The 15414-nt window shown below is 42.2% G+C and overlaps 3 protein-coding genes across 5 annotated transcripts; 1 reads left to right on the top strand and 2 right to left on the bottom strand.

The window, feature by feature from the left end:
- Window positions 1-1503: 1503 nt before the first annotated feature.
- Window positions 1504-5952, bottom strand: LOC111455136 (translocase of chloroplast 120, chloroplastic-like). 3 transcript variants are annotated; one of them, XM_023096685.1, is made up of 3 exons: window positions 5803-5942; window positions 5614-5682; window positions 1504-5471 (listed from the first exon to the last, which is right to left on the bottom strand). In XM_023096685.1, exon 3 carries the CDS (start codon window positions 5440-5442, stop codon window positions 1780-1782), a length of 3663 nt encoding a protein of 1220 aa, XP_022952453.1. In that variant the 5' UTR covers window positions 5443-5471; window positions 5614-5682; window positions 5803-5942; the 3' UTR covers window positions 1504-1779. The 3 variants fall into 3 exon arrangements, with proteins under 3 accessions (XP_022952453.1, XP_022952452.1, XP_022952454.1); XM_023096684.1 differs by having other exon boundaries at window positions 5614-5679; XM_023096686.1 differs by lacking the exon at window positions 5614-5682 and having other exon boundaries at window positions 5803-5952.
- A 1890-nt stretch (window positions 5953-7842) lies between these two features.
- Window positions 7843-12852, bottom strand: LOC111455141 (U6 small nuclear RNA (adenine-(43)-N(6))-methyltransferase). Its single transcript, XM_023096690.1, has 8 exons — window positions 12548-12852; window positions 11024-11232; window positions 10463-10916; window positions 10181-10388; window positions 9980-10087; window positions 9762-9893; window positions 9588-9657; window positions 7843-8292 (listed from the first exon to the last, which is right to left on the bottom strand). Exons 1-8 carry the CDS (start codon window positions 12763-12765, stop codon window positions 8219-8221), a joined length of 1473 nt encoding a protein of 490 aa, XP_022952458.1. The 5' UTR covers window positions 12766-12852; the 3' UTR covers window positions 7843-8218.
- Window positions 12853-14200: 1348 nt separating this feature from the next.
- Window positions 14201-15149, top strand: LOC111455151 (glycine-rich protein 2-like). Its single transcript, XM_023096707.1, has one exon. The coding sequence runs from the start codon at window positions 14282-14284 to the stop codon at window positions 14822-14824; it is 543 nt and encodes a 180-aa protein (XP_022952475.1). The 5' UTR covers window positions 14201-14281; the 3' UTR covers window positions 14825-15149.
- Window positions 15150-15414: the final 265 nt, after the last annotated feature.

Here is a 15414-nt window from a genome sequence, read left to right as displayed (position 1 = left end):
CTCACAAAATCACTTAGTTTAGTGGCAAGTAACACTTAAAATAGACTATATATATAGGAGAAAACAAAAGAAAAACGTGTTACGCCTAGCCCCATATAGTAGATGAGCATTGCATCTTACATCGAACTTATGTAAAAAATGTGTCATTGACTCGTTGATAATGTGCTACTACTATGTTTGTAGGGCTTAGACATCCAACGGTTGAGCTAAACAAATATAAGTCATGCTTGGCTGCCCTAAGTAATCATCATAGCTTCCTTCTTATAAACATAATGACGAATAGGAAATAAAGACTTAAATTTGCTACTTAAGACCATATTAATATAAGTGGGCACGCACAATCAGTTCAATTAATTGTGGTACCAAAATCATCCTACAACATGTACCCATCACCTAATTTCTTGGGCCTCTTCTTGAAACCTATGATCTTGCATATGACCACTCAATAATTTATTTGCAATTGATCTGTTAATTCTCACAAAATTTCAATCATGACAATGCTAGAAAAAGAATACTACAAAGAATTTGATTAAGGAAAGAACAAAAGTCCCTAGAATCAGACAACAATATCAAGCTAGAAGTGATGTGGCCTATTTTGAACAGTACAGACATTGGCAGGTAGCATGCAGGCACATTCTAAATGGAAGTTTATAATAATGAATCTGAAGAGAAGGGAAGAGAAGATGCCTGTTGATCAAAGCTGAATCAAACAAAGCAGCTACGACAAGGGCACATCAGCTACCACCTTCTTCAGTGGCCACATAGCCGCTAGTGTATCTCAGCTGGCCACTGAAACTGACTCAGACACACAGCACCTTAAACAACCGACCAGTTTGACAACAATTATTCACCTGTCTCGTATACAAGTTTGGAAGGGAGCAATCCATCACCTGCACTAGCTATATCCTAAAACACGACGACGTCGGTGACTCAAATAATCTCGAGGTGTAACGGTCCAAGCCTACTGCTAGTAAATATTGTCCTCTTTGGGCTTTCTCTTTCGAGCTTCCCCTCAAAGTATTTAAAACGCGTTTGTTAAGGAGAGATTTCTACATTGTTATAAAGAATACTTCGTTCTCCCTCCCAACCGATGTGGATACCTCTCCCTAGCAAACGCGTTTTAAAAGCTTTGAGAGGAAGCCCGAAAGAAAAAGCCCAAAGAGGATACAATATCTGCTAGCGGTGAGCTTTTGCTGTTACGCGAGATTTATCCTCAATTGAATCATCAATCGACATTGCATGAGCAAAGTTTGCAAATTTGTGGACTAATCAGCATCATGGCATCCAAAAACATGGATTATCATCAGTAACAAACAGTTCAAACTTGCAATGTAAGGAAAGACTTGTCATGGGCTATAAAGATTTGGTCGTTTCAGAGTTTATCTTCGACGTGCCAAGCTGAATGGCATCGGTTTCTTTCCAACATTCAAAAGAAAGATGAACATTACACCCAATACCAAGCAAACGGAGCAGAGTAATGGAACATAGTAGCGTACCGTGTGATGCCAGTGAAACTCAACTCCAGAAAAGATATATTTTGCATAAAAGCATGACTTAATTTAACAAGAAACACAACTTGAGCAGTGAGAACAAAAATACCAAATATCCTATCGAACAACAACACCTAAAAGCACTACAGAAGGAGAAAGCTTGTGGGAGGAGCAGAGCTTAGAATCACTTACATTTGAAGCTAAACGGTATATGAGACTGCCACTTAAAAACGTCATTATTACCTATATTGCAAAAATTCAGCTGCATCTGTAACCTAAATTCATTCCATCATTGTTCATCCTGCCAGTGTTGATAACAACCCAGAAGCTTTCTGAATAGAGGAAGGAGACCAACAAGAGCTAACTGAAGCTGTTCCGAGCTGTTTAACCGAACACTGACTTGCCCTGCCCCCCTGTTATTCAAATTCATACGACCAATTAGGTTTGTCGATCGTCCAATGGGAACTTGAGATTGTATGTTGCAACCAATAGCAAGATCTCCATGCCAATCCATAACCGAGAGCCCAAGAGTCGAAAGGGAACGACCCAACGGATAATCTTTATCTCTCAATTGAGCCTCCAGGCTGCCACCATAAGCTACATCTCCCCTACCAGTCATAGCACCCCCAGTCACAACTAAACGAAATCGCTTATTAGCAATCAATTTATCTTCAACTTTGAATCCTGCAGACAAGGCATCGCCTAATAGGGCAAATGACAGACCAGCAATTGCCTTGTTCTTTCTAAAATTAATAAATGTTGTCTCACCACGTAATGTATAGGCCAAATCCTTCCCAACAGTCTGCATATCAAAACCGATAGAAGACGCTTTAGTTTCGCCATGCTTTATCGTACTACTCATCTCGATTTGAACATTTGCATCCTTCTTATCCTTGGTAACTTGACCACTAAAAGAGATGGGTATTGTGTCTTTGACGACGAACAACTTCTCTGCATTTATACCTTCATAACCAACATCATGATCCCATCCATGTGTTTCGAGTACAGGCCTTATTAGCCACTGGTTAGAGGAATCGAGATAACGATACCGGTGAGTGGGATTATCAGAATCAAAGGAAGCAGGTAACGCCAAATCAGGCATGGGAACTGGTACTGATGCAGCAGCACCACTATCTTCTTCTACATTATCACTAGAGTTGCTAGGTCGATCTTTTGCCTCGGCAGCCATTTTCTTCAACATCTTCCTCCTCATTTTCTCTTCTTTTAGTTGCTTCTTCATAAAAAGTTTTTCCCTGTATTCCAACTCGTCAAAGTAGGCCTTCTTCTGTTCTTTGGAGAGCTTCTCCACCTGTGCTTTTTTCAATCGTTTAAAAGGTGGCAATTCATCATATTCTGATTCATTTTCGGAATCTGACGATTCATCAAGGTCATCCTCAAGACCATCATCATCAGCAAATTGTTCCTCTGGCAGTTTCACTTGAGGTCTGGATTGAAGAAGGGAAGAAAGAAGAAATGGTAAAGGAGGTGACTTCGACCGAGGAGTAAATGGCCTCCCAGGAGGACTATCTTGCAACTTCAGAAGAGTGTTAGCTTCGGCCAAAATCTTCGAGGCAAAAGAGAGCAATAACAAATGAGGTTTCCAAACCTGGCCATTTGGCAATACCCTTTGCCCAGCTCTGTTCGTTCTGCAAGCAGAGTGATTCTCCACTAATGAGACGGGATTCATAAGACGCATATCCCCTGCAGCCTGGCGTATGGCTTGCTGTACAACATGAGATCGCTGAGTGACGAACATATCGTAACTAGAAGCAGTGCCATTTGGACCATCAGGTGGAGCAGATGCTGCATGAGTAAGAACTACAATTGCGTTGAACCATATAGATGGTCCAAATATTTCAGTAATTGTACGCAAGAGAGGCATGTCACTGAAATCTCGGCTTTGCATGTCCAGCCTATCAAGATACAAAACAATATCTGGAGGCGTCTTCTTTATAAAATTTTTAACAGAGAGAAGGATCTTCTCATTCTGGCGCTGGTCTGACCAAGAGGTAAGAAGACCAGGAGTGTCGATGACCCGTACTTTGATCCCCTGCACAGTTCCCACAACATCTTGAACCTTTTTTGTGCCCATTTGAAAAGCATCAGTACTGAATTTAACTTCATCGAATATGGAGTTGATGGTAGCGCTTTTACCCACGCCTGTCTTTCCAAGAACCATGATCGTACAAGAAAAATCAAGTGGTTCCTGCCCAGCAGCCTCCAGCTGCTCTGCCATGGCACTGGCACGGTCAAAGCTGAAGGCACCAACCCGACCTCCATTTCTTCCTCGAAGTTGCTCAGCTAATCCAAGTCGGTATAGAACTTGTGCCACAACAACATTGTGTGGAGTTTGCCCAAGTCTATGTGCAAGACGCAAAAATTTCACTCTTATCATCTGGAGTTGCTCACGAGTATCGTCATTTTCCTCAGCATCCCCATTAACATGATCATCAATTTGTTGCATTTGAACATGAGATACAGTACCGTTTACTCGAGGTGGCTGCACCACCCGAGGGGCAGGTTCCAACAATGGAGCAGCCCGCCCAAGACCAGCTGGATGGGCAGGAGGAGTGGGATTTGTAGATTTTCCGGATGATGAAGCAATGATTGATGAAGGTTGAATCTCTGGATCCCTTTTCACTTGGGTTCTGTCCTGTCCAACCTTATCTTTACTCTCCGTCTTTTCAAGCCCTCCCGTGTCGAGGCCATTATTGGAACTATCGACAGGATGCTGTTGTCTTAATGTATTATCTTCCTTCACAGTCACATCACTTTCACCACCCTGGGCCTTCTCAACTTTCTCATCTGCTATCTTTTCAGAAGCTGAGATATCCTTAACCGTCTCCAGAGAAATTCGATTTTCACCCACAGGTTCATGTTGATCAACAGAAGTAGTGCCATTTAATCCCCGAGATTCTCTCGACCGCACTTCTGTGTCTTTCCCAGTAGAAGCATCTTTCACTTCCTCAGAGCTCTCTTCATCTTTATTATCATTGTTCTTAGGATCAATACCTGTCGTAGCCGTTTTTATTTCTTCACTCTCATTGTCAGGCAGTTCTAGATCCACACAAAGAGAATCATCCCTTAGCTCAGCCTTCACATAATCTTGATTGTCCAAATCAAGGACAGTGGGTGCAACTAATGGCTTCTCAGTGTTCTCAACATGATCTATAGACTCTGTACCTAAGCTTTTCTCATTCAATTCTACGTCCTTGCTGTTCTCAGTCGGGATCTCACTGGAAGAATTCAGGTTACTCCCCCCTACCATATCGGCAGTCTTATTCACCCGTTCATCATTCGAAGGCGGAGTCACATTCAAAACGTCACTATTTTCATTTTCAGACTTCATACTCATCAAACCGTTTTTCAAATCATCCTCATCCCCACCCTTCAGCACTTCAACCTCCGGGCTAGCACCGTTCTCCGATGTCTCCTTTCTCGAATCATCTCTACCGCAGTCCAACTCATTATCCTTCCTCTCATTCAACTCAGAGTTCACTGCTTCCTCTTTAATTCCTCTTTCATCAATCTTAGAAGCCACAACTACATTGTCGACCAATTTCTCGCCCAAGTCTTCCTTCTCCTTTTCAGAATTCACATCTTGCCCATCTACCACCGTGTTTTCATCGACCCCACTAGAAGCCTCCATTGCCTCTTCAAACTTCTCTTCATCGTGAACACTACTAGGGTGGTCCAAAGTTACCGCAGATACAAAATCATTGATTTCTTCTTCTCCAACATCACCATTCACCGAACCATACCTCGGACTCTGCTCTAGTAAATGCTCTTTCCCATCTAAAGCCTCCTCAAAAACATCTTCCCCTTCCAAATCCCTAGATTCGTGAGCACCAAGTACAACTGTTTCATCTACACAATCCGATGAAACACCATCTTCCCCAAATTTCTTCTCTCCATCGTCCAAGCCATGAGCAATCTTAACCCCATTTTCCATCACAAATCTAGAACCTCAGCCTCAAAGTCCTACATGCACCAAAACCAAAAATCCGCATCAAACCAAAGACAACAACAATCAGAGAATCCACCACAAACTCAAAATTCAAAAAACCAACAAAATCGAAAACCCTAGTGCCTAAATCCAGAAATGGACAAGTATTCCACATACTCAATATCGAAAACCCGCAACAAAAACGCCCAATCCCGCGTCCTACTAATTCAAAGCCATTAGATCCTTCTTGAGCAACAATGTTTCGAACAGGATTTCACATGAATCAAACCAAAAGCAGATGAGCCCAAAAGAAAAACAAAACACGAACATCAAATAGCTAATCAACAAAAAACATAAGAAACTCACCAGATTTTGAAGGTGGGAAAGAGAGAGAAATCTTTTAGGTAGAGAAAAGGTTCTTAGAGAGAGAAAACGAGTCTGTGATTGTTCAAGTTTATTAAGAAAGGAGGAAGAGAATCCTTAATCTTCCTTCTCCATTGCTTATCAAACTCGGTATATGAAATATATGAAGAAATTAGAGACATAGACTCCAATCGACGGCTGAAATTTCATCACAGTATTTTAATCGGACGGTGGAAAAGGGAGGATTATATCGCAAAGCGTGATGACGTGGACATGACGGTTGAAAAAGATTGCCTGTTCCGGTCCTAGATCAAGCAGGCGTTCAATTGTTCACGTGGAGAGAATCTGGGCCGTTCGTGAATTGTTTGGTATTCAAATTGAACGGTGATCCGTTCGTGGATTTCCACGAGTGTTTCACGTGGCTGATACTGGAATACCTTTTTGGGAAATAGATTTGGTGGAGTGAGCCCTTCGAGGGCATTTCAGGTTGAAAAGTTAGCATTTTACGTGTCAAATTTATTTCTTTTTCTTCATTGAAATAATTATTTGTTTTTAAAAAATAAAAATATTGTCGTTTTAAATTTCATTTCCGATATTATTCTCTTTAGGCTTCCACAGGCTTCCACGTCCTACTAGATATAGGTTTACACTCCCTTATGTGAGATCTCACAATCCACCTCCTTGAGGGCCCAGCGTTCTCGCTAGCACACTACTCGATGTGAGATCCCACAGTCCACCCCTTTGGGTGCCCAGCGTTCTCGTTGGCACACCGCCCGGTGTCTGATACCATTTGTAACAGCTTAACCACATCGCTAGCAGATATTGTTCTCTTTCGGCTTTCTGGGCATCCCCTCAAGGTTCTAAGACTCGTCTACTAGAGAAAAGTTTCCACACCCTTGTAAGAAATGTTTTGTTCTCCTCTCCGACCGATGTGGAAAATTAAAGGCATATAACGTACCGATGCGAATTATTTTGATTAAATATTTATTGATGTTATGGGTTTCGACAATAAACCCTAGAATTAGGTTAATTCACTGATGTATCTAGTCAGTACTATTTGAACGGGAGGTGTAGCTTATAAAAATGTCAAATATAGATTCCTGATATCGAAAAATAATTCCAATCAACTTTATATATCAGTCGTGAAACATTAATGTTCAAGACGAAAAGGAGCGTTTGGCCTGTAATGAAATGTTAGGTTTAGGATACAACAAATCCATAAGAAAACGTAATATGACACGTTTTGACCATCTTTCATGCACCAACCTCTCGACTACCTTTCAATTACTATGTTAGTAAAACATCACTATCACACATAACTTTTTAAAAAACGGTACTTAAAAGAGTCACTGTTCCGTTGCATTCCGTTGGCATCAATTGTATGTATTGGACTCAACAAAAATCTAGACTCGAAGAGTCGTGTCTCGTTAACAAAGGGACAAGTCGACTAAAATATGCAAGGGCAAAATAGGAAACGAAAGATTAACCTCCAAAGCCTCACTTATATAACGAGTAAAAAATTGGAGGTAGTTTTAGCAAACCCACCAAAAGAAAATTTCGTCACTCGTGGGGCACTTGCAAATTTAGAGGTATTTTTACTAATTTAACCTAAAAATAATAATAATAACTCACTAACATTACAAACGAAACGAAACAAAATCTTTGATCTTACGTGAAGGTTTCAAAACTATTGTTGAAGTAAAAATTTATTAGAATATCGAACAAAAATTGAGACTTAAAACAGTGCGACAAGACTTGTCCATCACGTTGTTTCAAGTCTCAACTTTTATCCTAAATTTCTAGCAAATTTCTACTCTTAAAAATAGTTTCGAGACGTTTATGAAAGATCAAGAACAATAGTGTAACTTCGAAAATAGTATGAAAACAGTACGGAAAACGATAAACTTAGGCTGAAGATCCAAAGACAAGCATAGACTTAATACAAACAGAAACCAGCTGAGGTATGTGTTGAACTAATACAAGAACCGTGAAAACATCGAAGCATTGTCACGTCGAGCCGATGCAGATGGCAGGACAGAGGGTACAAAGTGAAAAACTGTAATTCTAGCAGAAATGTGGGTCGAGCCGATAGGCGAAGAGTACGACGAGGAGCTGACGTCCCTACTACAAAACCATGACTGTTCTAGCAGAAAACCAGAATTCAAGCTTTTCAAAAGATCAAAAATTAACTAGATTTGTTGAGTGTCACAAGGGCGGAGCTAAGAAGTTCATAAGGATCAACATTGTACCTACTAACTTTTTGTATAAACGATCTTTTAACTTATTCTCGTTTGCTCCGACCGTACAAAGTGAGCAATACAAGTGTCGTGTTGTGCAGCTTCCACATAAATAGGGTCGGTTTATAGGTTATACAACTGTGTCCTCGAGTTCTAAGGATTGTTCGGGGCAGAAGGGTCTCCTATAACACCTTTTCTTTACAAGATTCAGCTTTCAGGAATTCCTCTAATCGGTGGAAAATCTGTGAGAATGAGCCTGCAAGGGACCATGGTCATACTACTGTTTCATTGGATCACACATAGTATTGAAAAAATTAGCAGAGTAGTTTTCTCTCTAATTCCTGATAACAATGCTCAGTTGTAATAGCCCAAGCCTACCGCTAGCGGATATTGTTCTCCTTGAGCTTTCCCTTCTAGACTTTCTCTTCTGGGCTTCCCCTAAAGATTTTAAAACGCGTCTACTAGGGAGAGGTTTTCACATCCTTAAAAGTAATGCTTCGTCCTCCTCTCCAACCGATATGAGATCTCACAATCCTCCCCCCTTGAGGGCTAGCGTCCTCGCCGGCACACGTTGCAGTGTCTGGCTCGGATATCATTTGTCACAACCCAAGCCCATCGCTAGCGGATATTGTCCTCTTTGGGATTTCCCTTCTGGGCTTCCCCTCAAGGTTTTAGAACACGTCTACTAGGGAGAAGTTTCCATATCCTTATAAGTAATGCTTCGTTCTCCTCTCCAACCAATGTGGGATCTCACAATCCTCCCCCCTTGAGGGCCAGCGTCCTCGCTGGCACATCTTGCAGTGTCTAACTCGGATATCATTTGTCACAACCCAAGCCCACCGCAAGCAGATATTGTCCTCTTTGGACTTTCACTTCTGGTCTTCCCCTCAAGGATTTAAAACGCGTCTACTAGGGAGAGGTTTCCGTCTCCTTACAATATTTCGTTCTCCTCTCCAACCAATGTGGGATCTCACAATCCTCCCCCCCTTGGGGCCCAGCGTCCTTGCTGGCACACCGCCCGAAGTCTGGCTCTAATACTATTTGTAAAGGCCCAAGCCCACTGCAAGCAGATATTATCCTTTTGGGGCTTTCACTTCTAGTCTTCCCCTCAAGGTTTTAAAACGCGTCTACTAGGGAGAGGTTTCCACATCCTTATAAATAATGCTTCGTTCTCCTCTCCAACCAACGTGGGATCTCACATTAGTGTTGTGTGAGTGTGAGAGTACGATGTATTGGGAATATTAGTAGGGTATTAGTACGGGTATAGTGGCAATCAGTCCATTGTAGATGGCTTGCACAAGAGACATAGCCCTCTTGAAAGGCTATTCATATTATGCATTGCAATATAGTTTTATTTTTGTGTTTCGTGCAATTTCCGTGTGTTCGAGATCCTAACATGTTGATCCTCGTGCAAATATTCGAGCCAAACATGTGGAAGAGAGCATAAAATGAAAATAGACTCAAAAGATTAAATCTACACCAACCCAAGAGCTGGAGAAGTCCACAGAAACAATAATCAAAAGAAGGATCCAAGGCATGAGTGAGTAGTACCTGAAGAAGGACTACTCTTATGATGCAAGGAGCCTTTCACAAGAAGCGTGCCAGGGATCTGTTGAAAGACCTATAACAAAGAAAATTACCACAATAAAAAAGTATGGGCCTAACTTCAACTCCTAAGCATTACTGATGAAGCTGCATAACCACAAAATGACAAGCGGGAGATACCGAAACTCGAAAACACAGATCAGCTGAGGGTTGAGGCTCGGACTTTTCGACAGCTACTCCACTGGCACCTTTGTCGACTTCATACGCCCCGTTCTCAAGAATTGCTCGGCAGTGATCGTTAGATGCAGTAACCTACCGAAACATGTGTGGTAACAGAACTTGTAAGCATGATATCGTCACTTGCAAAGATAAAAGAGAAGCCAAGTGAACAACCATACATCTACTGTAAATGAAGAAGTGTTCAGTTTACAAGAAGCTCCACCGACGCTAAGAAAACGTTCCACTGATTGCAGTATACTCGTGGCACTGACTTGTGGAAGGAGGCCCTGACAACAGAAAGATATCAAAACTGAGCTACATGGGAAAGATTTGATTGAAAGCCTAACATGAAGATTAAAAAAGCTCAAACGTTTGTCCACCTCGAGCATGAAAGACGAAACGCTCTTGTTAGTGACGTGCGGAGATATAATCTTCCGTCCTGCAGGCATAAAAGACCAAGCAAGTCCCCACCGGCAAGTTTGGCCTTGGACGAATTCTGTAGTCTTGACAACTGTCACTCCGACTTTCCAAAGTTTAGATATCAGGAAGCTGAGGTTTGATTTCTTCCCAATCATTGAAGTATACCACCTGCAAAGATCAATTTAGATAAGATTCCTAAAAGGAGTATTGAAGAATCAGAGGCCATTTTGCAGTAGAAATACCGGAAAGTTTGCTTCAAGACGATGCTGTCTTCGATCATACGACTGATAAATGCCCTCTCCCCGCCCGGACAAACCATCTCTTGTGGAGTTCCACCACAAGCAGTCTTTGGATTCAATCCCGCTTCATCCATACTCTCGAAAAAAGGAGGATTGCACATGCAAAAGTCAAACTCCTCACCATCTTTGACAACACCAAGAAGAATGGGAGGACCATGATATCGCTTCTCCGAGTGGATCGTCTCCTTTGACGAGGATGAGGGCGGGGATGGCCCTACTTCCCTACCGTCCATACCATTCATAATCTTGCATTCATTATCAACAGCTACATTACTACGTAATTCTATCGTAAGACCGTCTAAGGTATCATCTACCTTTCTAATTTCAATAAGTTCAGAAACATGTGGATTACTTTTGACATTTCTTTCAGCCCACTCTAGCGCTACATTAGTCACATCTGCACAAAGTCGAGTGGAACCCGAAACCTGGTCATTGTTAAACATACAAATCAATGGATAACATAGAAATTTAAGAACAAAAGCAACGATATGGTAAGGAAGTCACCTGTCCCGACGAAACTCCACCCGAGAAGAGAGGCACCAAGAAGAGGGTAAATGCAATTTGCCCCCGTTCCTATGTCAAAACCTCTTACATTACTACCTCTATCACTATTTGCCTTTGCAACGACATCAGATGACAAAAGATCTTCAAGCCAATGGATATAATTTGATCTATTGGGTACTGTTGGGCAGAGCTGTCCATCAGGAATCCACCTGATACGTAAAAATCTATAAAGACATCCGAATTGGACAAAAAAAAACATTTTCATATTGTTGGTCCTCTTGATCATATTGACATGGATTTGGATTGTATTGATCCTACCACTAGGATGTTGAGAATTGTTGGGAGGGAGTCCCATGTTGGCTAATTTAGGAATGATTATGGGTTTATAAGCAATGAATACATCTCCATTGGTACAAGGCCTTTTCAGGAAGCCCAAAGCAAAGCCATGAGAGCTTATGCTCAAAGTGGACAATGTCATATCATTGTGGAGAGTCGTAGTTTCTAACATGGTATCAAAGTCATGTCAATAGAATCCTCAAGTGTCGAACAAAGAAATTGCTAGCCTCGAGGTGTAGTCAAAAGTGACTCATGTGTCGAACAAAGTAGAACAAAGGGTGTACTTTGTTCGAGCGCTCTAGAGAAAGAAGTTGAGCCTCGATTAAGGGGAGGACGTTCGATAGCTACATAGACCTCAGGGGAGGCTCTATGGTGTACTTTGTTCAAGGTGAGAATTGTTGGGAGGGAGTCCCAAAATTTAGGGGATGATCATGGGTTTATAAGTAAGGAATACATCTTCATTGGTATGAGGCCTTTTGTAGAAGCCCAAAACAAAGCCATGAGAGCTTATGCTCAAAGTAGACAATATCATACCATTAGGGAGAGTCGTAGTTTCTAACACGGTATCAGAGTCATGCCCTTAATTTAGCCATGTCAATAGAATCCTCCAGTGTCAAACAAAGAAACTGCGAGTCTCGAAGGTATAGTCAAAAGTGACTCATGTGTTGAACAAAGGGTGTACTTTGTTCGAGGGCTCTAGAGAAAGGAATTGAGCCTCGATTAAAGGGAGGCTGTTCGATGGCTACATAGACCTTAGAGAGGGTCTATGGTGTACTTTGTTCGAGGGGAGGATTGTTGGGAGGGAGTCCCACATCCGGCTGTTTATAAGTAAGAAATACATCTCCATTGGTATGAGGCCTTTTGCTCAAAGTGGACAATATCATACCATTGTGGAGAGTCGTGTTTCCTAACATAGGATGGACGGCTAAATTGCATCTCATAATCACTTCAAAAGGGATAAAACTAGCCATTAATCCTACAAAATCCTAACAAAAAGATAAATGCATCCAGAGGAAGCCAACCCCTTCTCTCCCCACTAAAATTTTCATCAGAGCCTCGCAATAATGGAAGTCAAAATTTAACTAAGCCCCCAAGTTCGAAGCAGAAAAGAGAACTAAAGAAAGCAAAACAGCACAATTCTCATATCGACAGAAACTCGAACTATCAGCTATGGGGAAGGAGTGATACCAGTGAAGAGCGTGGTCGTGGAGAAGCAAAACCCGGGTAAGTTCACGGGTGGCGTTGAAGTCGGTCCAGTCGATTCTGGGTCGGGGCTCAAGGAAGACGAAGGGTTGAAAGGAAGGGTATAGAGAGGCTAAGAGAGCAAAATCTGGGGGATTTTCAGCGTATTTGTTTCTAGGGTGGATTGTGGCTGCCTCTCTCGTCTTCCTCTTCTTTCTCGTCATCGCCTAATTTCGCAGCCTCAGCCTCAGGGCTCTGTGTCTAGTTGTTCGGTGTTCGCTCCTACGCTGTTGCAGGGAACCACCAAACGCTTGGTTAAATCGGCCTAAAATTTTATTGAGCTATGTTCATATTGTTGGATAGATATCTAAAATACGTCCAAATATTGGGTGATTGATGGCTCGAGTAATCTTAAATTATTCTATGTTCTAACTCTACTTAAAAGGATGAGTTGGGTTACCGAGTTGTAGAAATATATATTTTAATTTTTTTTTTAATTTATATTGGTTGGGTGGACGACCGGGAGTGGGAAAGGGAGGAGTGTGCATCTATAAGTGATGTAGGTGTGCAATAGCTAGCGACGAGCAAAATTAGGAGCAACCATTCAATGTGTGGCTAAGGGATAACAAAAGTAACATGGTGAGCTAGCGGTGTGGTGTGTGTGATTGCGAGGGATTGTGCGATGTGGGTGACTACAATAGGTGGTGCAACTACGATATGCTATGGACTTGTTAGGTGTGTGATGTGGCAGCTCTAACCGAGAGCAAAAACGGCGTGGCAACAAGCAGTATGGTTGTGTGTGACTACGATAGGCGGTGTGGTGTGTGATGTGGTGGATGCCCCCACGTCGGTTTGGGTGGACCCTTTTTTTCTTTTTCCTTGAACTCGAAAATCGAATTAGTTCAGTTCTAGAAAAATAACTCAACTCAACCCTTATAAAGAATGATTCACTCTCTTTAAGCCCAGAGTTCTCACTGGTGCACCGCCTGAAATCTAACCGATGTGGGATCTCACAATCCACTCCCATTGAACCCAACGTCTTTACTGGCGCACCGCAAAAAACGTGGCTTTGATATCATTTGTAACCGTCCAATCCCATCTTTAGTAGATATTGTCATATTTAGGATTTCCCTTCCGAGCTTCCCCTCAAAGAAAAAAATGTCTTCGAATAACACTGAACCTTAGAGAATTTGAATTACTTAAAGGTAACATTCCACTTCAAGAAGGTAGAGGGCAATTTGAGTCGTGGTTCCCATATCTTTAATTTCGACAAACTCGTTCGAGATGGTCCCCACAAGCTTTGTTCTCACACACGTTAAAAGAACATCTCGAGGTCGAACCATTTTAGGTCAAATCACAAATAATAATAAAATATTCCAAAAAAACGGTAAAGAAAATAATTTAGGGATGAATTCCCAAAAGTACCCTTAGCCGTTCAGACTTCCGTCGCAAATCCCACGGTGAAATGCTCCGTTCCAAAGAAGAGAAGAGGAAGATCCCTGGCCGTCAGATCTCGTCGGAAACCGCCCGCGTCGTTGAGAATCGGACGGTCAGAATCGAAGAATATGACCCCACGAAATCTTAAATGGAAAATTACGTCGTTTACGGATGACGGGGCGGTCTTCCCGTTTCCAAGCTTTTCGATTATATATATATATATATATATAAAACCCATTTCATTCCGAGAGAAATTTGGGTTATTAGGGTTTTGCAATTGTTGGGTCTGAGAGAGATCGAGAAATGAGCGAGAGGGTCAGTGGAAAGGTGAAGTGGTTCAGTGACCAGAAGGGCTATGGCTTCATTTCTCCCAACGAGGGAGGCGAAGATCTTTTCGTTCATCAGTCCTCCATTAGATCCGACGGTTTTCGGAGCCTCGGCGTCGGTGAGGATGTTGAGTTTCTGATCGAGCCTGAAGCCGATGGCCGTTGCAAGGCCATTGATGTCACTGGACCTGGAGAATCTTCTGTGCAGGGAAGTCGCGGTGGCGGCGGCGGCGGCGGTGGTGAAAGAGGGAGTCGAGGTGGTGGATATGGGTTTAATGGCGGAGGCGGAGGTGGCCGAGGTGGGTACGGCCGTGGAGGCGGAGGGTATGGAGGAGGAGGCGGCGGGGGTGGTTGTTTTAAGTGTGGTGAAACTGGGCATATGGCGAGAGACTGCTACCAGGGGGGATCTCAAGGTGGTGGAGATAGGTACGGAGGCGGCGGCGGCGGTGGCGGTGGAAACTGCTATAGCTGTGGTGAATCTGGGCATTTCGCTAGAGATTGTCAAAGCAGTGGCCGTTGATCGCTTAAATTGCTGACTATAACAACAAGGCGAGGCGATTTACTTTTGTTTGCTCGAATCTGGGGGTGTTTTGTTCGATTTTCCTTTACGTTTGTAAGGTTTGATTACCTTTTATCACGGATTACCATTAGTTTAGTATCTGTTTACTGTCTTTTGGGTATTGAATGATGTTCGTTTCATGGATTTTAGGGGTATTTTTATCAGCGATCCTTAGAAAAAATAGATGATCAATGGGAGGATGAACGTTCCTTGATTCTCTGTTTCTTTAACTGTTGATAGAACTATTTCGTATACAATGCCTTCTGATTTTGGATGAATGATTGAATGATCCATATCTGATATCTCTTTTCCATTTCATTTTGATTGACAAATAACTCTTTGATTGATTCAATGCAATGGGGACTCTGCTTTTATCTGCTTTATTTTTTTCCTATGCAATTATTGATGGAATGAACAGAGACTGAGAAAGGGAAATGCAGGCTGGAAAGGAGTAAAGTGGTTTCACTTTTGTGGAAGAGCTGTGTGTTCATTGATTGAGATGTTTTTCCTAATTGTGAAAACAAGTGAATAGTGATTGCAAACTCGTCTGT

The sequence above is a fragment of the Cucurbita moschata genome, unplaced genomic scaffold, assembly GCF_002738365.1.
Source record: "Cucurbita moschata cultivar Rifu unplaced genomic scaffold, Cmos_1.0 Cmo_Scf00017, whole genome shotgun sequence".
Classification (NCBI taxonomy): Eukaryota; Viridiplantae; Streptophyta; class Magnoliopsida; order Cucurbitales; family Cucurbitaceae; genus Cucurbita; species Cucurbita moschata.
The sequence above is the reverse complement of the archived record's forward strand: the minus strand, read 5'-3'. Positions and strand labels throughout refer to the sequence as shown.

Excerpts from the sequence above, each read along its gene's own strand:
- LOC111455151 (XM_023096707.1), top strand. The coding sequence starts at position 14,282 with ATGAGCGAGAGGGTCAGTGGAAAGGTGAAGTGGTTCAGTGACCAGAAG.
- LOC111455141 (XM_023096690.1), bottom strand. The coding sequence starts at position 12,765 with ATGACGAGAAAGAAGAGGAAGACGAGAGAGGCAGCCACAATCCACCCT. Across the intron at positions 11,233-12,547 it reads CACGACCACGCTCTTCACTG|GTGGATTCCTGATGGACAGC; the intron begins GTATCACTCCTT and ends TTTACGTATCAG. Across the intron at positions 9,894-9,979 it reads CTTCTTCATTTACAGTAGAT|GTTACTGCATCTAACGATCA; the intron begins GTATGGTTGTTC and ends ATGTTTCGGTAG.
- LOC111455136 (XM_023096686.1), bottom strand. The coding sequence starts at position 5,442 with ATGGAAAATGGGGTTAAGATTGCTCATGGCTTGGACGATGGAGAGAAG.